Source organism: Salvia splendens, chromosome 21, assembly GCF_004379255.2.
Source record: "Salvia splendens isolate huo1 chromosome 21, SspV2, whole genome shotgun sequence".
NCBI classification, from domain to species: Eukaryota; Viridiplantae; Streptophyta; class Magnoliopsida; order Lamiales; family Lamiaceae; genus Salvia; species Salvia splendens.
The window spans coordinates 2,101,820-2,125,894 of NC_056052.1; the positions used below are offsets into that span (position 1 = coordinate 2,101,820).

General features: G+C 39.0%; 3 protein-coding genes across 3 annotated transcripts; all 3 read left to right on the forward strand.

The window, feature by feature from the left end:
• Positions 1–7,505: 7,505 nt before the first annotated feature.
• Positions 7,506–10,770, forward strand: LOC121785299 (pectinesterase-like). The gene is made up of 2 exons (XM_042183686.1): positions 7,506–8,609; positions 9,995–10,770. The coding sequence occupies exons 1-2, from the start codon at positions 7,607–7,609 to the stop codon at positions 10,633–10,635; spliced, it is 1,644 nt and encodes a 547-aa protein (XP_042039620.1). The 5' UTR covers positions 7,506–7,606; the 3' UTR covers positions 10,636–10,770.
• Positions 10,771–11,333: 563 nt separating this feature from the next.
• Positions 11,334–12,104, forward strand: LOC121785302 (light-mediated development protein DET1-like). The gene is made up of 3 exons (XM_042183688.1): positions 11,334–11,447; positions 11,672–11,771; positions 11,856–12,104. The coding sequence occupies exons 1-3, from the start codon at positions 11,355–11,357 to the stop codon at positions 11,993–11,995; spliced, it is 333 nt and encodes a 110-aa protein (XP_042039622.1). The 5' UTR covers positions 11,334–11,354; the 3' UTR covers positions 11,996–12,104.
• Positions 12,105–20,129: 8,025 nt separating this feature from the next.
• On the forward strand, positions 20,130–22,815 carry LOC121785301 (pectinesterase-like). The gene is made up of 2 exons (XM_042183687.1): positions 20,130–21,119; positions 22,015–22,815. Exons 1-2 carry the CDS (start codon positions 20,153–20,155, stop codon positions 22,662–22,664), a joined length of 1,617 nt encoding a protein of 538 aa, XP_042039621.1. The 5' UTR covers positions 20,130–20,152; the 3' UTR covers positions 22,665–22,815.
• The last annotated feature ends 1,260 nt before the right edge of the window (positions 22,816–24,075 follow it).

Consider the following 24,075-nt stretch of genomic DNA (forward strand, 5'->3'; position numbering starts at 1 on the left):
GCTTGCGCTTCGAGCATAGTAATATAGACGTTACAAAAATTTATATTCAAGTTTACTCAAAAGTAATTTGAGTAAACAAAAATGGGAAAAAACGACTGCAGTGAAGGCGAAAGCAGTTAAGTCTCATTGTAATAAAAAGAGCTCACATAGTCGCATTTGTCGAAATTAAATTGACCACTAGTATTCGATTTCCGTTGTCCACCAACTCAATTGTAGGCTTCTATATATCGCCTCTTGCATGTAATTGGCCGGATATCCACCACACCACCGCCGCAGCCGCCCTAATAAGGTCCACCTGCGCCGCCACATTGTACCCAGAGCTCTGTCTCTCCACCTTGGCTGCGGCGGCCCCAAAGAGCCCGTCCGCCGCAATCAAGAGCAGCATGGACGTGCTGATCACGGCCCTGCCTACACCATCTCCACGGTGGAGCGCAACTACTTCACAGTGAGGAAAGTCGGCCGCGCTCGGCGGCAGTCACTGACGGCGCGTGAGAGGGGCGCCCTCCGTGACTGCCTCGAGACGATCGATGACACCTTGGGCTAGCTCCGCCTCAACGACTCCTCCCTCGCCGCCCACAAGGAGAATCTCCTCACCCTCCTTTCAGCCGCCCAGACCAACCAAGACTCGTGTCTGGACGGCTTCTCCCACGACGGGCGCAGACCAGAAAGTCCACGCCGTGCTTGTCGCCGGCCAGACGCACGTGTTCCGCCTCATCAGCAATGTGATGGCCATCATCAAGAACTTGTCGTTTAAGGAATCTGCGGTGGCGGTGGCGGAGAGGAGGAGGCAGCCGGAAAAGTGGCCGGAGTGGCTGCCGGCTGGAGACCAGCTGCTGCTGCAGGAGTCGGCGGTGGAGGCGAATGTGACGGTGGCGGCGGACGGGAGTGGGGTGTGACGCCCCGACTTTTCCTATTTTTTTAAGTTAGTTTTTGGATGACCGTCAAACTTTTAGTCGAATATCGTTTATTTATTTTAAGAGTTTATGGAATTGTTTTTTTAGAGCTCGTGTTTTCCTTAAGCCTTACTTGATTAAAGAGTATAAAATTTTAAGTAGCAATGGAAGTGGAATTTTGTGAATGCTCAAAAATTATTGGAGATTCGTGTTGCATAAGAAATCGAGGAATGTTACACGATTTTTGAGGAGAAAATAGAATTTAAATTTATGTTTAGCCAAAGAATAAAATTTTAGAGCCTATAATGTATTTTTTTCCACCCAGCCCAATTTTCATTCTATGAAACTACTTTTGGAGAATCCAACATGAGACCAACCGTAGATATGCTCAAATCTACTCAAATCTTCCATTCAAATCTCTTCCTTGAGAATTAGGAGGCATTCAGTAACAATTTCACACACACACACACACACACATATATATATATATACATCCCTATATAGGGGAGCGTTATTCTCCTATCCATCCCTTAGATCCTTTATTCTTCTTAATATGGACCATTAGATCCCATTCATCAACGGTCCAGATGATCTGTATTATTACACTATAATGGTGCATTATTAGTCGGTGTGCATTATTCAACTGAAAATCTGTATTATTAAATGACACGTGGCACCAATCTAACCGTCGGATGACAAAATCGTGGGGCTGAGATTAAAAAGAACAAAGAACAAAAGATACAAAAAGGAAATGAATACATCCATATATATATATATATATATATATATATATATATATATATATATACACCCCTACACGTCTCCCATCTTTCAGAAACCTTGAAAAAAATATAGAGAAAGAACCGAGTTAGAGAAGAGAGTTTTCTGCCGCCTAAGAAGGTAATCATCCGATCAATCCTTAGCATCTAATTCCTTGCATTCATTTAGGAAAATTTTGAATTATCGTGCTCTGTACAAAGTTTCAATCTTTAAGTTTAGCCTTTGTCTCTTTTGAAAATTTAATCCTCCGAGAAACAAATCGAAATCGATTAAGAGAATTAGAATTAGAATGATTTGGGTAGGGCGTACCAGTCGCAAAGGGAGGAGTGTCGGCGACTCGAGGTGAGTCGCGACGGCGCGGCGCCTGGAGCTTCCACGGCGACCACAGCAGGTTGAGGCGGTTGAGTCGGCGCTGAAACTGTAGTGTATTCGGCGAAGGGGACAACGACGGGGGCGCCATGGAGAATCGTCGGTGCGTGAGAGAGGGAGGAAGAAGATTGGAGTTTCTGTGTCATGCCGTATTTTGTTTTTGAGGATGTGTCTATCTGATCTCCTAGTGGGGAGTGAGTCCCTACTAGAAGTTATGAGTCTAATCGAATTCGGGTTTGTCTAGGGAGTGAGTCTCTATTCAAGCTAGTGTACACAGAGAGGATCGTGCGCTATCTTTCGAGTTGGTCGGTCCAATGATCGAGAATGTGGCCACGTTCTCGTTTCATGTATGAGGCTCAGATATGGTATGAGGAGAGAGAAAAATGGGTTGCAGCCATACTTTTGGGCGAGAGAATGTTTTGGTGACTTGGCCTTTTATAAAACCCCGAGTTCACTTTTAAATGCTGACACAATATTTTATGAAAATTATTTTGGCATGTGTTCACTGGGTGCATCAAGTACTCAGCTCTGCATTTCTTTTTAAAAATATGCAGGTTGAGCGTGACAGGTGCGGTGGGTGTTGAGCAAGACCGTTGAAGAAATTTAAGTATTTATAATGTGTCATGTCTTCACACGTGGCACATTCCTTCTTTCGAATGCTTCCGCTGAGTAGTTGTCCTTCTGTTGAGTTATTGTATCGCTGAGATAATATTCATCTTTAAGTTGTTGATTGTTGAGATACTCTGATTTTATTCGAGCTATTCCCATTTGTTTCGAGCTATGGTCGAGTTGCGTTGTTTTCCCCTTTCTTCCCCGCTTCTTTAACCATCCCCTAGTCGCGATCAACCGTGTTTTCTATCCTTAGAAAATGCGGGCGTGACAAACTACCTGACGGTGTCGGAGGCGGTGGCAGACGCGCCGCAAAAAGAGTAGCCGAAGGTATGTGATTCGGATAAAAGCAAGGGTTTATATGGAGAATGTGGTGATACCGAAGAAGAAGACGAACTTGATGTTCGTCGGGGATGGCCGGACGACCACCATTATCACCGCAAGCAAGAACGTCGTCGACGGCATCACCACCTTCGATTCCGCCACCGTTGGTTAGTTTTCAATTACGCATTCAATTGAATAGCTATTCGGTTTGTTAGATAAAATAATAATTACTTACCTAATTACTGCGGTAAATTAAAATGTACCCAAATAAGTTGTTTAATTAATGTAATTATGTGATTATCCTAACTCAAAATAAATTAAGAGGTTGTAATTGTGTATGATAATTTATTGGGAAAGTAGATTTACAAAAAATTTCACTTTTTAGGAGATGGGACAAAACGTTATGTGCTGGAAACTAGTAATTTTTGGACCATTATTGGTTATTTTGTGACTTTATATCTATGGGACCATATTCTTTCAAATTTTTTGAAACAGAATATGTACTATTTTTTTAGGAGATGGGACAAAACGTTATGTTATGTACTCCCTTCGTCCTGCACTACTCGCACGTTTCATTTTCAGCACGGATATTAAGGAATGAGTGTATAGTAAAGTCAAATATTACGACTGTAGGTGAAAATTTTTACTAAAAATAGAAATAGTGCAAATAACTTGGGACGCCCAGAAAGGAAATAAGTGCAAGTAGTCCGGGACGGAGGGAGTACTATTTCTGACATTTCTCCAATCAAATTTTGGTCACTGTTCAATAACGACGATTATATCAAATTTTGGTTGTAGATAATATTCGAAAAGGTATGGTCCCTGTTCAATAACGACGATTATTATGTCATTATTGCTTCGCTGGCCATTTGTAATTATTTTAAAACATACCAAAACCGGATAATTATACTTTTTCATTTTGCTATTGCTTTCTTTTCAGAACTAAATTTAAAAAAATTATACTCCATGTTAAAATTTATTATAAAATAAAGATCAGAGAATAAAATAGAGAAATAAAGAAAGAATAAAGTATTATACTCTTGTCCATGAAATATAGTTCAAGTTTGTCTTAGTACAAGTTTTAAGAAATATGAAGAAAAATTAGTTGAAAATATTAGTGGAATGAGGATCCCACGTCCATGTATTAATAGTTTTATACTAGAATGTGAGTGTAAAGAGTTAGTGGAACGTGGGGTCCATGTACCAAAATTAGAAGGAAAAAAAAAAAGCAAAGTGAACAACTTTTTACGGACGGACCAAAATTGCAAAACTGGACAACATTTCACGGACGAAGGGAATAATAAAATAGAAGAGATAATAAAGTCGGTGAAAGTAAATGTATTGTTTTTTTTTACAAAAAATGGAAATCAAATGTCGTATAACACTTTTGTATTGTGACTCTCTTCGCAGATCCTACAAATATCTATGGAGAATATCGACTCAAGAATATCAAAAAATTAAATAATTTATTGATATTGCTCGTTATTAGTTTAAAGCACCCACAACCGTGCTCTTGCCAGCGAGCACGGTTGTGGGCCCGACCCCACTTTTTCTGTCTGTTCTCTGGCAAGAGCACAACACCCACAGCTATGCTCTTCCGCAAGGACGAGCACAATTCAATTTAAAATTCAATTAAACAAAAACATTTACATAATATTAAAATTCATTAAAAAACCACAATAAATATTACAAATTACAAATAAAATAAAAAAGACATAACTAAAATTCCAAAAATTAAAAATTACATAATTAAAATACTAAAAATTAAAAATTACATAATTAAACTCCTAAAAATTAAAAATTACATAATTAAAAGCTAAAAATACCCCGTGGATGACTACTCATCCGGCGGCACTACCCTCAATTGTCTTTGGAGGCCCAATACATGGCCTCGTGCGATCGAAGTTGCGAGGGGGTCATAGTGGACCTATCGGCCATATTGAGTTGGGCCAAAAGCTGCCACAACGAGTTGGTGGGGGGTGGAGGTGGCGCATATGGAACGGGAACGGGAGCGAGAACTAGAGCATAGGCGGTTGCAGCCGCAGCTCGACGGCGGTTGGCCGCCGCCTTCTTCCTTCCTTGCGGTCGACGTTGGGAACCGCTCGGGCCGAGGTCGGGCTACCCAAGTTAGCTCCGGCGAGTTCGCTAGCCACTTCTTTGGAGCCGGCGTCGGATAGGGATACTGACCTTGACCGTTTGGAGGAGCCGCTAGAGGGGGATGTTACGCCTCTCATATACTTCGGGTGCGTCCGCGTCTCCTGCCAAACGTTGAGGTACTTGAACGGCTTGTAGTTCATGGATTGGTAGGTGCTCATCGCGGCAGTGATGATGTCGACCACGCTCCGGCCGCTCCCCGCATTCCGCTCTTCCTGGAGGAAATAGCCATTGAACTTGCCAATTTCATCGTTGGCTCGGTAGACGGCGTTGCGCACCATACTCTCGTTGCGCTCGATTGATCCCGGTGGCCGGTTTTCATTGTACCGGCGAGCGATGCGCCACGAAAAGTGATCGTCGGATTGGTTCATGCCAACCACCGGATCTTCGGAGATTTCCAAGTACGCCGTGAACAATTTATCCATCTCCGTCGGAGTGTACGGTGTGCGGATACCGCGAGTAGGGGGAGTCGGAGTTTGGGAGGGGGCGGTCGGCCAAGGCTCCGGTGTCCACCCGTATCGCTCTTCGGGGGCACCTTGGTCATCGATTGGGTATGGCCGGTAGCCACCCGGAACGCCCGAACTTTGGGTTTGAGGAGGGCCGAATATTCCATTTCCGGACTAGGAAACGGTTGTGAACCGAACCATTCGGGGTTCCAACCGTGGGAGGGCGGGGGTCATCGCCTTGAACGGACATTGTTATGTTGTAGGAGTGGAAGAAAGATTGAGAATGGATATGAGAAAATGAAGATGAGAATGAGAATGAGAATGGAAATTAGAGAGTGTAGATGAGAATTGTGTAGTGTGGGGTGAATTTTTGGGTGTGAAAGTGGGGTATTTATAGATGAAAATGTGTATTTTTGGGGGAAAAAATAAAAATAAAAATTTTAAAAATGATGGAGAACGGTAAAAATTGATATATTTTTTTTGGGAAGTGGAATTTTTTTAATCAGTTTTTTAAATTAAAAACTGATTTTTAATAAATAAAAAAAATAATTCAAAGGCAACGGCTATGTCGTTGCCCAATCGCTGCTCAACACGTCAGCTGCTCGCTGGCACGAACGTGCTCGATGCATCGAGCAGTGCCGTGCCAGCGGCGCGAGCGCAGCGGCGGCGGAGCTCGTCCGTTCCAGCGGCACGGACGGACGGACGGTGGAAAACCACCGTTGCAGATGCTCTTATACTCTTTTTGTCTCTAAAAATTTGTAACTTATTTTTATTTTTGTTTGTCCCTAAAAATTTGTCAAATTTTTTACTATAGTGGACCTCACATTCTACTTACTCATTCTCACTCACATTTTATTAGTATAAAACTAAATATAAATGTAGGACCCTAACTTTTTCAATCAACTTTCTATTACATTTCTTAAAATCCGTATCAAGTCAAATTGTGACAAATTATAAGGGGCGAAGGGAGTAAATTTTTAATTTTCCATTAGTTCTTAAGTTAATATACAACTAAATTAATTTTAAAATAAATAAAATTTAAAACATTAGTTAAATTATGATGTCCAGTAAATAAAGATCCAACTAAAGGATTTTAAAATCAAAATGTTTTAGTATAATATATAATGACCTAATGTAACAAAAATTATAAAATAGCAAAATAAAACAAAATACGTCAATAGAAGGACCTAATAATATATAGAACCAATTAAATAAAATGTATGACCTCTATGTATGTTTTGCGAATATATATTCATTCATATAGGCATATGATCAACACAATAACAAGTCAAATTTTATGCATTGTTGAATAGTAGGATAAGATTTTTCGAAATTTGATGGAATTTTATGGAGTACAATTTATTACTAGTGATAGAATTTAATATTTCGTGTATATTTATATCAAATTTTGGCTCTAGATATTATTCAAAAAAGTATATGGCCCCTGTTCAAAAACGACGACTATTATATCATTGTGACGATTATATATTATGTCATTCTTGCTTAGCTCACCATTTGTAATGACTCCATAAGAATTTGAACTCTTATTTTTTTTATTCTATTCTCTAATTTTGAGAATATTTAACATTTTTAATAGCGTGGACTCCATTTTTAACTAAAACTACTTATGTTATTTTTTTTTATCTATGTTACTTTATCAATTATGCATTAAAATTTATGTTTAAGCAAGAATGCATATTCTTATAATAGGAGGGAGGAAGTCTATTAAAAAAATACTAAAAACTAAGAGTCCATATTCTTATGGACGTATATTAAAACATACTAAAACCCAGTCTTGCAATAATTGACAGATTATTTTTAGCATGAAAGTTAAGAATTACTAATATTTATTGAGATAAGTGAATAAAAATAAAGTAGGAGAAAATAGATAGAGATATAAAAAGTATTAAAAAAATGAAAATCAAATACTACTACTAGTCCAGTTGCTATGATACAACCAAAAAAAAAGAAAATCAATTGTAGTGAGGAGCGAAGACTCAAAAATTGTGAATATCTCTTCACACACCAAACATGGAGAATATTCTCAGAATCCTAATCATCTTCGCATTCCTATCTTTACTAGTCGACGCCGCCGTATCCATCCCACCCGCCGACCGCCACAACTACCACATCAGAGGTGAAAATGCATCCCCCTCTGCTACGGTGAGGATGAGGTCCACCTTTTCTCTGCAAGGGAACACCTTCGCGAAGTTCTTGAATAAATTGAACAAGAAACCCACAAAGGATGTTGATGGTGTCTTAGAAAAGCTGGCCAATTTCAAATCCTCCGGAAAAACAAAAATATCAAAATTCATGAAAGTACTGCAGGATTTGCATAGCGAGCGGAAGCAGTCGCTGTCGCAGCGCGGGCTGCGCGCCTTCGGCGACTGCTTCGTGATGACTACCGACACGATAGACCAGATGAAGTCCAGCGCGGAGATATTGAAGGGCGTCAAAATTTTAAAGAGCGGATTCTCAAGCCTGAACGCCACCCAGAAGTTGCAGCTCTTTAACCTCTTCAGCGCCGCCCAGACCAACGTGGCCACCTGCATCGACGGCTTCTCCCATAGCCACGCCGACAAGAAGTCCCAGGCGGACATCCTCAAGTCCGACCTCATGGTATTGCATCATGCCGCTGGCTTCTGGCTGTCGGTAGTGGATGCTCTGAAGGTTAAGGAGGCGGAGACGGAGATTGTTCCCCCGGGAGAGCAGTGGCCGGCGTGGCTGTCGGACGAGGAGTGGAAAATGCTGGTGTTTCGGAATCCGAAGGTGGTTTTCGCGACGGTGGACAAGAACGGGGACTACAAGACGGTGTCGGACGCGGTGAACGCATTGAGGGAGAAGATAAGTGGGACTCCGTCCCTGGGTAAGAGGTATGTGATTAGGATAAAGGCGGGGAAATATATGGAGAATGTGGTGATACCCAAGGACATGAAGAACTTGACGTTCATCGGAGATGGCTCCGACAAAACTTTTATCATCGCCAGCCAGAACGTCGTCGACGGCAACACCACCTTCAATTCCGCCACCGTAGGTCAGTTGTCTTGTCTGAGCCTCGCTATAAACTAGTATTCCCCATCCTGCACAAGATTTTACTATATAATATTAGTATTTTGTCAATTTTTAAAAAACAGAGATAATATTTTCTTTCATTTTAGAAAATTTATACAAGAAAAATGTTTTATTTCTATTTATTTTTAATAGAATTGATTATAAAGTTTTATGGTCGTAAATTTTACTCTCTTCATCCGTGAAATGTTGTCCAGTTTTGTCATTTCAGTCCGTCCACAAAATGTTGTCCACTTTTCTTTTTTTTTTTTTTGCATTTTTGGTTAATGGACCTCCCTTTTCACTAATTTGTTACTCACATACTATTATAAAACTAATATATAAATGTGGCATTCGTATTTCACTCACTTTTTTCACATTTCTTAAAATTCATGACGAGATAAATATGGACAATATTTCACAGATGAAGAGAGTACATAAAAAATAAGAACCACATTTTACTTTTACCATAAATGATTAATAAGTCTCACATTCTACTAACTCACTTCACTCAAATTCAATTCTAAAATCAATATAAAAAAGTTGAATTCTTACTTTCCACCAACTTTTCAAACCCATTATTCTTTACATTTTCTTAAAACCTCGTGCTCACACTAAAAGTGATTCCTATTATGAGACGGAGGGAATATAACACTAAGGGCCTGTTCAGTGTTTCGGATATAGTGAGAAATGAGCTCTTTTCCATACAAATATGGTCGTTCAGTGTTTAAGTAATATATATGGACAGCCCGATCTGAAATAGAAGGCCCGCACTATTCCTTACAGTTTTTTAGAGAAATCAATTCTGGCTAGGGAGACCAGAATTGAGACATCATTGGGTGTCCCACCTAGAAATGGGAGCACTTTTTCGGATTTGCCCCTCACATTTTCATTTCCCCCTTGTCTCTCTTGGTTTGAGGGGCATTTCCGTCTTTCATCATACTACTCTAAATTAATGCACACCAATTTCTAAAACAGTGAACGGTGGGAGTGGTGTGTCATTTAGTGGCTGCAAGTGAGTCCAACCATCTCATTTCTAATCCATATCCATATCTTGAGAACCCACCTCTAAAATACTGAACTGGCCCTTATACTTTAAATGAGTCTCATATTCCATTCATTTTCTCTATTTACTTTTCTTCACAAAGTTAAACAATTTTTTAAAATCAGTAACAAATAAAAAAACTGGTGGACGAAAAGAGTATTTGAATTTTGTCGTAAAGATTTTGACAATCGGGTACAATTTTTTACCAAATCGATTCTCATTAGTCAATCAAAATTATTGAGTAATAATGCAAACTCTCCACATTAACATTAATTAATACTACTTCCATCCGTTCCATATAAAATGACTACTGGTGGATCACACAGGGGTTGCCGGAGACGGCTTTCTTGCCAGCGGCATCACATTTGAAAACACGGCGGGGCCATTGAAGAACCAAGCCGTGGCCCTCCGCGTGAACGCAGACCGCGCCGCCTTCTACCGTTGCAGAATGATCGGCTACCAGAACACCCTCTACGTTCATTCCTTCCGCCAGTTCTACAAAACCTGCACTATCAGAGGCACCGTCGACTTCATCTTCGGGAATGCGGCAGCCTTCCTCTACAACTGCTATATCGAGGCCCGGGTCCCCAAGCCCGGCCAGATAAACACGATCACCGCCCAGGGCAGCGACAACAGCAAACAGAACACCGGCATCGTCATTTACAGAAGCCGCATCACAGCAGAGACAGACGCCAAGGAAAAATTTACGACGTACCTCGGCCGGCCGTGGGGGAAGTACTCGAGGACCGTCGTGATGCACACTGAAATCAGTGATGTGATAGATCCTGCTGGTTGGTCTGAGTGGAAGGGGAAATTTGCTCTTGATACTCTTTTCTATGCTGAGTATAAGAACACCGGCGCTGGGGCGGGGACGGAGGGTAGGGTGCAGTGGGATGGGATTCGGGCACTGAAGGAGGAGGAGGTGAAACCGTTTACGCTCGGGAAATTCATCGGTGGTGAGAGTTAGCTGAAGGGGATCTCATATTTGTGTGTTTTTCATATGCAATCCACTTGTATTACGTTGTTTCTTTGTTGTTATATTTCCCTTCTTGTTGTGCTAAAATAATGAATCAATAATAGAAATGTTTCTTTCCAACACAAATTTAAAATTGAATGTTTAGTGCATTAACTGAATATAGAATTGAGTATGACCAAAAATTAACCAAATATCTGAAAAGTATTAAAAAGAAAGAATGTAAGAGTGACTAAATCTGTTTATTTTTGTCCAAAAGAGGAGTGGCTCAATTAAAATGAAATGATCAGAATATGAATACGACTCAACTATAATGGAGCGTAGAGAATACGTAAGATATTGTTGCTTTTGGATAAAATTGGGTCGTCTCATCTCAAGTGATTGATTTTGTGTTCTATGTAATTGTTTAGTATCCATTCTTTTGAATGATATCTAACTATTGATTGTCTCGGGTCCATTGTGCCAGGTGATTTTATGAAAACATAGTTCCAAGTCATACTATATACGACATTGAATGCCCTGACATTCTATTTCGTAAGTTCAGCCTTCAGCAGGAATCATCAGGATATTGTTGTTTACAGACCCACTTGGCTGTCATTTTCTTGCAGAGAAGACGATTGTCTTAATCGTGATCTTCCTTCGAAAGCCAACAAATTTGAAAGTTTTTTTACCCAATTGTATTGCGTCACTCTTGCTGCCAGTGGTGAGCTTATATGCAAAGATTTCTTCTTGTACTCAGAGAAGAATCAATATGGAATATTTGCAACGTCAACTGCACAAATTCCAGTGGCAGTGTTGATGGTGGGGTGAGTCTTCGTTTATTGCTTATTACATTCAATTTAGTCATTATATTCTTTTTGTTGGTGAAAGAGTCATCACAAGCATCTAAACATAAAGGGAGGTATTTCATACTCCCAATCTTGTGACCGAACCAGATTCTCTTTCATGGAATCCGAGTGTCTTGATTAAGGTTTATTATCAATCTATAATCTTTGAGTTTCTTGATTAATGTTTGAAGCAACTTCTGCAGTTGATTTCAGCAACTGACCGACACAGACAGTCCACTGACCATCCGATCAAATTCATTTTGAGGAGGCAACCGAATACTCTTAAATTTAAGATCAAACCAGGTAGTTAAGGCACTCTAAATCTAAACTATGGCTCTTAATAGAGGAGTACATCTCAACTGACAATGGTTATTTTTAACTTTGAAGGTCCTGAAGCTGGGAATTCGGACACCCGGACGAAGAAGATATCATCATTTCTATTTCATCCGATTTTGCCCCTAGCAATATCTGTGCAACAGACTCTATTTTTGCAGCCAGCAGTTGTTAATATCCACTTCCGTAGATAATTCTTTGCCATTTCCTACACGAATTTGTATTTTTCTGATTGGTAAAACCATACATATTTGAAATTCTTCCCTCTCTATATTCATAAAATGCGTACGAATTCTTGTGAGATGCATTTATGGAATCATCAGCATACCTAGTTCAAGTTATGTACTCCCTCTGTCCCTGAAAATTTGTCACATTTCATTTTCTACACTCGTTTTAGAAAAATATAATAAATAGTTAAAGTGGAGAAATGGTAAAGTAAGAGAGAGAATAATGTAGAGAAGATCATCATCTACATTATTCTTTCTCTTACTTTACATTCTCTCAACTTTAACTATTTGTTATCATTTTTCTAAAACGAGTGCAGAAAATGAAATGTGACAAATTTTCAGGGACGGAGGGAGAGTATCATTTTGTGAGAAAAAGAGATTTTCATTTGAGTGTTATTTTTGTTCATAGGAACCTGCGGCTGCTACGTTGAGTTCCTGTTGGGTAAACTTTTGGTGAATTCTTATTTTATCTAAAAGTGGAAAATCACAAACTTTATGATTAATGTCAGGTTCCTGAAGGTCAAGCCTTCAAACTCAAAAGATCCATCGGGGGATATCTTATTCTATTAGGCACAATATTATTCAACATCAAATTTAAAATTAAGAAGTTTAAATGATATCATTTCTATGTATAATTCAGACTATATCATATAGGTTATACGGCTAACTATGTATGATCAAAAGTAGCCAAAAATTTTATATTTGGTTAGGTTGGAAAAAATTTCACACGTTCAAATTTTTTGATTTCTAAGTTTTTTTATAATTGGTAAATGAATATATTATATTTTTAAAGTCATACGACGGATGACTCGAACCCGAGACCTTGGTCTCAAGTACTACCTCCCTACTCTTTAAGTTTGTGGTATATATCAAAATATCTAAAAGTAAATGATTTTGAATATCAATTATCTCTTTATAAAATGAAGTTTTACAAGCAGCTATTGGCATTAGTGGAGTTCGTAGAAAAGTAAGGTCTTACATGCAATCGAACTCTTTCGATCTTAATCGGATCTAAACGAGAAAAGGTAGCTTAAATGATATCGAAGTTCATGGACCTCAGAAGATATTTTTAAATGTTACTCCCTCCGTCCCTGAAATTTTGTCACATTTTTTCATTTCCGTCCGTCCCACAAAATTTGTCAAATTTCACTTTTTACTATTTTTGGTAATGGATCCTACATTTCACTAACTTATTCTCACTCACATTTTATTATAAAACTAATACTTTAAAAGTAGGGCTCACATCCTATCAACTTTTTTAACTCACTTTCCATTATATTTCTTAAAACCCGTGTCCTGTCAAACTGTGATAAAATTTAGGGGACGGAGGGAATACGTACTAAAATTGATACTTTAACAAAAGTTCGCGTACCAAAAAAATAATCCCTCTAATTAAAACAAAATATATTAATACAGAAACCTAATAAAGTGTAGAAGAACCAATTGAAATACAAAATTTGATGACCTTTATATATATATTTTTGCCAATAATAATTCGTTCTTACAAGAATATGACCAACACAATAACAAGGACAAATTTTACGCAGAGTTGAATGGTAGGTTTAGATCCAAGTTCAGTTCATCTTCGAAATTTCATGGAATTTCATACAATTATCACTAGTGGCAATATTTAATAGCATTTCGTACATATTTATATCAAATTGGCCCTAGATATTAGTATTACGTAGCTAAGTTGATCATTGAAACTTCATGGAATTTCACACTATTACTAGTGGCAATATTTAATAGTATTTCGTATATATTTATATCAAATTTGGGCCCTATTATTGAAAAAGCACAGTATGTGGTCCCGGTCAATAACGACGATTGTAATGTCGCTACCCATACTTTCTCCGTTCGCCACACTAGCTTTTTTTTTCGGCCCCGTCAGTATTTGTCACATCTAATTTTGATAATAACATATATTCCACGTACTTATTTTATTATAAAATTAATATTCTTTCCTCCCATGAAAATAGATCATAGTGTTCATGTCCTTCCATAAAAATATGTGCACTTTCCATTTTCATCCGTTCCACAAAAATATGTGCATTCCATTTTTAGAAAGTTATATCAATTTAATAATGTATGTTTCACTATCAACTAATATTACTTTAACTAACAATCCACTCCCCTCTCTTACTTTATCATACCATTCTCATACTCTCTCTTACTTTACTAATTTTTCTTAATTCTCGTGTCATATCCATTGTCCATCTTTTTATGGGACGGATGGAGTATTTCTTTTTTCGCCTGTCACATACGAATAGTCCATATCTATTTATGGCAACATTTTTTCTCTTTTTTTCTTTATTATTTATGAGTCCATCATCCTCGACGTAATTTCAACTATTTTTTCTCTTTTACTTTACCAATTACACGTTAAAACCCATACCAACCCTAGAAGAACCAATTGAAATAAAATGTATGACCTCTATATATGATTTGCTAATAATCAAGCATATGATCAAAGTAAAGTCATATTTTACGTATAGTTGAATGGTAGGTTTAGAGCACCCACAACCGTGCTCTTGCCAGCGAGCACGGTTGTGGGCCCGACCCCACTTTTTCTGCATGCTCTCTGGCAACAGCAGCTGTGCTCTTCCGCAAGGACGAGCACAATTCAACTTAAAATTCAATTAAACAAAAACATTTTCATAATATTAAAATTCATTAAAAAAACCTAAATAATATTACATAATTAAAATCCAAAAATTAAAAAGTACATAATTAAAATCCTAAAAATTAAAAATTAAATAATTAAACTCCTAATAATTAAAAATTACATAATTAAAAGCTAAAAATACCCCCGTGGAAGACTACTCATCCAACGGCACTACCCCCAATTGTCTTTGGAGGCCCAATATCATGGCCTCATGGGTCGAAGTTGCGAGGGAGTCTTAGTTGACCTATCGGCCATATTGAGTTGGGCCAAGAGGGTCCACAAGGAGTTGGTGGGGGGTGGAGGTGGCGCATATGGAACAGGAAAGGGAACGGGAACGGGAACGGGAACGGGTTCAGGAGCATTGGCGGTTGCAGCAGCAGCGCGACGGCGGTTGGCCGCCGCCTTCTTCCTTCCTTGCGGTCGGCGTAAGGAACCGCTCGGACCGGCGTCGGGGCTACCCAAGTTAGCTCCAGCGAGTTGGCTAGGCACTTCTTCGGAGCCGGCGTCGGATAGGGATACCGACCTTGACCGTTTGGAGGAGCCGCTAGAGGAGGATGTTATGTCTCCCCTATACTTCGGGTGCGTCCGCGTCTCCTGCCAAATGTTGAGGTATTTGAATGGCTTGTAGTTCATGGATTGGTAGGTGCTCATCGCGGCAGTGATGATGTCGACCTCGCTCCGGCCGCTCCCCACCGACCGCTCTTCCTGGAGGAAATAGCCATTGAACTTGCCAATTTCTTCGTTGGCTCGGTAGATGGCGTTGCGCACCCTACTCTCGTTGCGCTCGATTGTTCCTGGCGGCCGGTTTTCATTGTACCGGCGAGCGATGCGCCACCAAAAGTGATCGCCGGATTGGTTCGTGCTAACCACCGGATCTTCGGAGATTTCCAAGTACGCCGCAAACAATTTATCCATCTCCGTCGAAGTGTGCGGTGTGCGGACACCGCGAGTAGGAGGAGTCGGAGTTTGGGAGGGGGCGGTCGACCTAGACTCGGATGTCCACCCGTATTGCCCTTCGGGGGCATCTTGGTCGTCGATTGTGTATGGCCGGTAGCCACCCGGAACGCCCGAACTTTGGATTTGAGGAGGGTCCGAATATTTCGTTTCCGGACTAGGAAACGGTTGTGAAGAGAACCATTCGGGGTTCAAACCGTGGGATCCCGGGGGGTTATTGCCTTGGCCGGACATTGTTATGTTGTGGGAGTGGAAGAAAGATTGAGAATGGATATGGGAGAATGAGGATGAGAATGGATATGTGAGAATGGATATGAGAATTGTGTAGTGTGGTGTGAATTTTTGGGTGTGAAAGTGGGGGTATTTATAGATGAAAATGTGTATTTTTGGGGGAAAAAAAATAAAAAGTAGTAGTAAAAACGGTAAAAAAAAGGAAATATTTTTTTTGGGAAGTGGAAAAATATTTTTTTATTTTTAATCAGTTTTTTTAATTAAAAAGTGATTTTTAATCAGCTGCTCGCTGGCACGGACGTGCTCGATGCATCGAGCAGCGCCGTGCCAGCGGCGCGAGCACAGCGGCGGCGGAGCTCATCCTTGCCAGCGGCACGGACGGACGACGGTTTCCGTCCACCGTTGCAGATGCTCTTAGATTCAAGATCAGATGATCTTCAAAATTTGATGGAATTTCATACTACAAATTATCGTATATGTTTATATTAAATTTTGGCTCTAGATGTTATTCGAGAGATTATTTATATGGTCCCAGTCAGTGGCGGATCCAGGATCCGGAAATGGAGGGGGCGGAATATATAGTATTAGCTTGGTTTAGTGCGGACATGGCTATTTTTTTTATTGTTCGGGGCGACGCCGGAGGCAAACGGAGGGGGCGGACATGGTAAATTTACATCCCGATAAGGGAAAAATAGTCGCACGGAGGGGGCGACCGCCCCCTCCTGCCCCCCCTAGATCCGCCACTGGTCCCAGTTCAATAACGACGATTATTATGATTTTATTGCTTCGCTGGACATTTGTAATTACTGTATATTAAAAGAAAACATACCAAAACCACATCTATATATATATATATATATATATAGGGGAGCGTTATTCTCCTTTTCACATCTTAGATCATTTTTCCTTCTTAATATTACGCGTTAGATCTAAGGCATCAACGAATCAGATTGATTCTATAAAACTGGTTCCGTGTTCATTATAGAAGGTGGTTGTATGCATTACAGGGTTATTATTGACATTTGACGGAAAAGTAACTGCCACATTTTGGTATCTGCGAATAATGCACCACATGGTCACGAGTAATGCATATAATTGACTATATAATGCACAATATGTGAACTGCAATGCATACGAATAAGATGTACCATGTTATGATGTTTGAACACACGTTTCTTGTTTCCCCTAAGGGTTTAATAAGCTTAGGGGCTAGGGTATAATACGTAGACACGTATGTAATCTTCACATGGTAACAAGTAATGTATATAATTGACTATATAATGCACAATTTGTGAACTGCAATGCATACGAACAAGATGTGCTGTGTTATGATGTTTGACACACGTTTCTTGTTTCCCCTAAGGGTTTAATAAGCTTAGGGGCTAGGGTATAGTACGTACGCATTAATAACAAATTATAAAACGATACGAATAATTCACCAAATTGTCACGAGTAATGGATGTTATTAACTATATAATGCACAATATGTGAACTGCAATGCATACGAATAAGATGTACCATGTTATGATGTTTGACACACGTTTCTTGTTTCCCCTAAGGGTTTAATAAGCTTAGGGGCTAGGGTATAGTACGTAGACATTACTAACAAATTGTTGTTATTGGAATATACGTATGTGCATTATTTGGTTTAGGTAGTGCATTATGTAGCTGTTAATTGTCATTATCTCAGTATATTATGCATTATTAGAGGTATTGATTGAAGATTACATACGTGCATTTAGTAATGTGTACGTACTATACCCTAGCCCCTAAGCTTATTAAACCCTTAGGGGAAACAAGAAACGTGTGTCAAACATCATAACACAGCACATCTTGTTCGTATGCATTGCAGTTCACAAATTGTGCATTATATAGTCAATTATATCCATTACTCGTTACCATGTGAAGATTACATACAAGTCTACGTACTATACCCTAGCCCCTAAGCTTATTAAACCCTTAGGGGAAACAAGAAACGTGTGTCAAACATCATAACACAACACATCTTGTTCGTATGCATTGCAGTTCACATATTGTGCATTATATAGGCAATTATATGCATTACTCGTGACCATGTGGTACATTATTCGTAGCGGTTTCCACCCATTATTATATTACTATTGTACCCTCATAATGCACAAAATAGGACAAATAATGCAACACGGGATTAATTACCCAATGTTGATCTTGACCGTCCATTTCTCTAATCTAATGGCTGATACTAAAAAGGAAAAAGGAGGAAATATAGAAAAAGGAAATGAATACATCCCTATATATATATATATATATATATATATATATTCAACCGATAATCATATATACTCTTCATCATGTTACAAGTAATTAATTTTTTTTAGCACAAAATTTAGGAAAAAAAAAGTATTTTTTGAGTTAACCAAAAAAAGTAATAAAATACTCCCTCCTTCCCACAATAATATGCAGTCTTCCCTTTTTAGTCCGTACCACAAGAATATGCACTTTCTAATTTTAGAAACTATTTATCACTATTGAGGTGGGTCTCATTCTCCACTAACAATACTTTAGTTATTTTTTATTTTTATATCTCTCTTACTTTATCAATTGTGCATTAAAACTTGTGTCCAATTCAAAGTGCATGATTCTTGTAGGACGGAGGAAGTAAGAGACAATATATTAAGAAAGAGAATAAAAAAAGTATGGGAATGAGTAAAGTAGTAAAGAAAATACATAAGACCATCTCCAATAGCAATAGCCCAGCCATAGCTCAGCCATAGCCCAGCCACAAACTCATCCTGCCACATCATTAACACTAAAACTCATTCTGCCACATCATCAGGACAAGCAATAGCCCAGCCATAATAAACAAAATTATAAAAATAACAATCACACAAAATACGGAATTAAATTTACGACACAGATACGGGAAAATTCAATAATTTCATTTAAATTAAAAAAAGTTCATTAAAAAAATTACATAATTAAAAAAACTCCTCTTCCACGCACTAATTACAGAATTACAAAATTAAAAATTACAATCACGCAACGAAATTAAATTTAAGACACAAATACGGGAAAATGCAATAATTTTATTTAAATTAAAAAAATTAATTATAAAAAAATTAAATAATTAAAAAAAACCCCTCTTCCACACATGAATTACGGAATTGCAAAATTAAAAATTACAATCACACAAATACGGAATTAAATTTACAACATAGATACGGGAAAATGCAATAATTTTATTTAAATTAAAAAAAGTAAATTATAAAAAAATTACATAATTAAAAAAAATCGGCTATCCGATTCCGGGCCTACAATGGCAGCTAGCGGATCGGCTAGAGCCCGCGAATAGGCTAGAGCTCGCCGATCGGCTAGCCGTTTTGCCGCTTGCCGCCTACAATGGTTCGGCTAGCGACCGGCCAGCGCCAGGAATCGCTAGCCGGTCCGCTAACCGATCATTAGAGATGCTCTAAAAGATATAGTAAACACAGTGTTTTTTTTCTTCTAAAAATATCGTGACAATCAGAAAAAGAAGCGCAGTATATGGTCGCGGTCAATAACGACGATTATAATGTCATCATTGCTTCGCTCGCTACCCATGGTTTCTCCTTCGGCACACTAGCTTTTTTTATTATCCATCCGTCGATCATTGTCACACCTATTTTTAATAATGGACTCATATTCCATAAATTCATTTTTTATAAAATTAATATATAAAAATAAGATTAATATCATGTATCGCATCAAAGTGGGACATTTAATAGCGGACGAAATGATGAAAACATACCAAGACCATATCATCCAAATATATGCAACGGATAATCTATATATAGTACAAACTCCACACTCCAAACTCCTCAGCACAGTATTGACACAGTTTCATTACAATATCAACATAGCGTAAAATTTTAATATTTTGATGTCAATACAATATCAGCACAATGTCAACACAACATCAAACGTTAACATTGTGTTGACATTTTTGTTGCTATTATTTTGTCATCTACATTTTCTAACTATTCAGATCATAATTTAGAATTTATACAGTATTTAAAATTTAGGTTTAGTCACATCCAATACATATATAATCATACTTTCTCATTCTTCTAGGAGTAAAATAAGAATAAAGCGGTGAAAGTAAATAGTATATTGTTTTTTTCCTAAGAATGGAAATCAAATACTTGAGAAACAACCAGGAAAATCAATCATTTGTCATAGACGGCGAGGCGAGGGTATTTTTTTTCTATATAAACACTCTAAAATTGTGAGACTCTTCACAAATCCTACCACCAACCATGGAGAATATTCTGAAAATCCTAATCACCTTCGCATTCCTATCTTTACTAGTCGACGCCGCCGTATCCATCTCACTCCCCCCTGCGGCGAGGAACCCAGAGAAATTCAAAAGGGCCGTAGACAAGGCCAAATCCCAACTCCCCAATTTCGGAAGCAAGCTGCCCAACTTCAAGAACCAATTGGAATTCAAAAGGGCCTTAGACAAGGCCAAATCCCAATTCCCCGGGATAACAAAAAAGATCCACGCACTGCAAGCTTGGTTTCGCCTGCAGCAGCGGTGGCGGAAGGCCGGGAGGGTGAGCGCCTTCGACGACTGCATCGTGATGACTGCCGACTCGATAGACCAGATCAAGTCCAGCGTGGAGATATTCGAGGGCGTCGAATGGTCCAAGGACGGCATCTTATCCCTGAACGCGACACAGAAGGTGCAACTCAATAACCTCCTCAGCGCCGCCCAGACCAACGTGCTCACCTGCCTTGACGGCTTCACCCACACCCGCGCTGACAAGAAGGACCAGGCGGACATCCTCAAGGCCGACCTCATGGTATTGCACCGTGGAGCCGGCTTCATGCTGTCGATAACGAATAGTCTGAAGGTAAAGGAGGCGGAGACGGAGATTGTTCCTCCGGGAGACGACTGGCCGGAGTGGCTGTCGGCCGAGGAGAGGACTATGCTGCTGCATCGGAATCCGGAGGTGGTGCACGCGACGGTGGCATTGGACAAGAGCGGGGACTACAAGACGGTGTCGGACGCGGTGAACGCCGTGAGGGTGAAGATGATGGTGCATCCGTCCCTGGGTAAGAGGTATGTGATTAGGATAAAGGCGGGGAAATATATGGAGAATGTGGTGATACCCAAGGACATGAAGAACTTGACGTTCATCGGAGATGGCTCCGACAAAACTTTTATCATCGCCAGCCAGAACGTCGTCGACGGCAGCACCACCTTCAATTCCGCCACCGTAGGTCAGTTGTCTTGTCTGAGCCTCGCTATAAACTAGTATTCCCCATCCTGCACAAGATTTTATATAATACTATTAGTATTTTGTCAATTTTTTAAAATCAGAGATAATATTTTCTTTCATTTTAGAAAATTTATAAAAGAAAAATGATTTATTTCTATATATTTTTAATAGAATTGATTATATAGTTTTGTGGTACTAAATTGTACTCTCTTCATCCGTGAAATGTCCAGTTTTGTCATTTCAGTCCGTCCGCAAAATGTTATCCATTTTGCTTTTTTTACATTTTCGGTTAATGGACCCCACTTTTCACTAATTCATTAGATTCACATTTTATTATAAAACTAATATATAAATGTGACATTTATATTCCACTCACTTTTTTCACAGTTCTTAAAATTCATGCCGAGTTAAACATGGACAATATTTCACGTACGAACGCAACTAATGAACAAAAATTTTGGTAACTATTAATTGCAAGAAAAATACGATAATTCACTATTAAAACATGGTAGTGAATTAAAATAATAATACTCGACTATATTTTGTTGTGTAAATTTTAATTTAGTACTCCCACTATTCACCCATAAATGTCTCATTTTGTCATTTTCGTCCGCCCAACAATAACTATTTCATATGCTTTTTTACTATTTTTAGTAATGGACCACAGATTCTAGTAACTTTATTTCACTTACATTTCAATTAAATCTAACATAAAAGTAGGATCCACCCTCTACCAACATTTTTTATTCACTTTTTACTATATTTCTTAAAATTCATGCTCAATCAAAATTAGCCTTGTATTAGTGAATGCAACTCAAAATTATTGAGTAATAATACAAACTCTCCATATTAAATACTTCCATCCGTTCCGTATAAAATGACTATTGGTCACACAGGGGTTGCCGGAGACGGTTTTCTTGCCAGCGGTATCACATTTGAAAACGCGGCGGGGCCATCGAAGAACCAAGCCGTGGCCCTCCGCGTGAACGCAGACCGTGCCGCCTTCTACGGTTGCAATATGATCGGCCACCAGAACACCCTCTACGTCCATTCCTTCCGCCAGTTCTACAAATCCTGCACCATCAGAGGCACCGTCGACTTCATCTTCGGGAATGCGGCCGCCTTCCTCTACAACTGCAATATCGAGGCCCGGGTCCCCAAACCCGGCCAGAAAAACACGATCACCGCCCAAGGCCGCGACAACATCAACCAGACCACCGGCATCGTCATTCGCAAAAGCCGCATCAGGGCCGCGCAAGAACTCAAGGACTTCAAGGAGGAAGTTTGGACGTACCTCGGCAGGCCGTGGAAGGAGTACTCGAGGACCGTCGTGATGGAGACTGATATCAGTAATGTGATACATCCTAATGGTTGGTTAGAATCGAGAGGGGAGTTTGCTCTTAATACTCTTGACTATGCTGAGTATATGAACACCGGCGACGGGGCGAAGACGGAGAGTAGGGTGAAGTGGAAAGGGTTTCGTGTGCTGACAGAGAAGGAGGTGGAACCGTTTACGCTCAGGAATTTCATCGGTGGTAAGAGTTAGCTGAAGAGGATGGGTTTCCCCTTCTCTCTTGGGCTCTGATCCTCATATTTGTGTGTTTTACATATACAATCTCCACTTGTATTACGTTGTTTCTTTGTTTTGTTTCCATTGTTGTTGTGCTAAAATAATGAATCAATTCGTCCTTTTATGACAAGGTCTAGTATTTATGTTTAACATATTTATGGACACTAAAACACACTTTAACAACATTTGAAGACAGTGTAAGCTAAATTAATGCAAAATAAATAAAAACAGCTCCACATATAGATTACCATGTCGAAGTTTAAAATAATGATATAAATGAAAAAAACATGCATGATAGAGGGGGGGGGTGATCAAAATAGGGCCCTCAAGAGGTTGAAAGAAATTTGTTTTCTGGAATACAGTATATTTTATGACAGTTATCTTTATGATTTACTCCTAGTTATTTTTTTGAATCATTAGGTTCATAACGGGAAAATCATTTCAGAAAAATATACAATAAATAATCACAAACACTTGGTATCGGAACTATGCACGCAACAATTGGTATTAAATATAATCATGCATTCATACAAAGCATGATCATTATAATAACAAAGCCAAATATTACGCATAGTTGAATTAAGTTTAGATTCAAGATTAAATATTAAACTAGTGAGTAGTGACAATATATATATTTGATACTATTTCGGACTCTATTTATATCAAATTTTGGCTCTAGATTTTAGTAGAAAGAGTATATGGTCCCGTTTCAATAACGACGATTGTTAGTTCGCTGGCCATTCCACGTTTTTCTTCAATACAAAGTGTTACCATTTTGTAATTATATTACATCATACCAAAACCACACATATCTATATATATATGCAACGGATTATCATTTATATTTCTATATAACACTCTAAAACTGTGACTCTCTTCTCCAAAAATCCCACCACCATCCATGGAGAATATGCAACCGGAAAAACACCACAAAAACAAACGAAAAATCCTAATCATCTCCGCATTCCTATCTTTACTAGTAGTCGCCGCCGTATCCATCCCCCTGGCCCACGCCGCAGCAGAGGCGGATGCAGATCCGCCTCTACTGAGGTGAGGTCCACTTGTGCCGTCACGTTGTACCCTGACCTCTGCCTCTCCACATTGGCTGCCTCTGCTGATATTGCTAATATCAAATCCTAAAATCATCGAAATCGCAGTGATCGTATCATGCCAAAACCAAAAATTCGCTGATTAAATATTAAATTAGTAAAAAAATCATGCTGCAAATATCAAATGCTAGTAAAAAAATCATGCTAAATTTGATTATATGCGGATTCATAAGTATAATTAAGTAATATAATTATAGTGTTAAAAAAGTTATTTCTAGTAATAATCTGATGTTTTCAAACACCACATAAATTATACTCTCACTAATACATGGAGCATT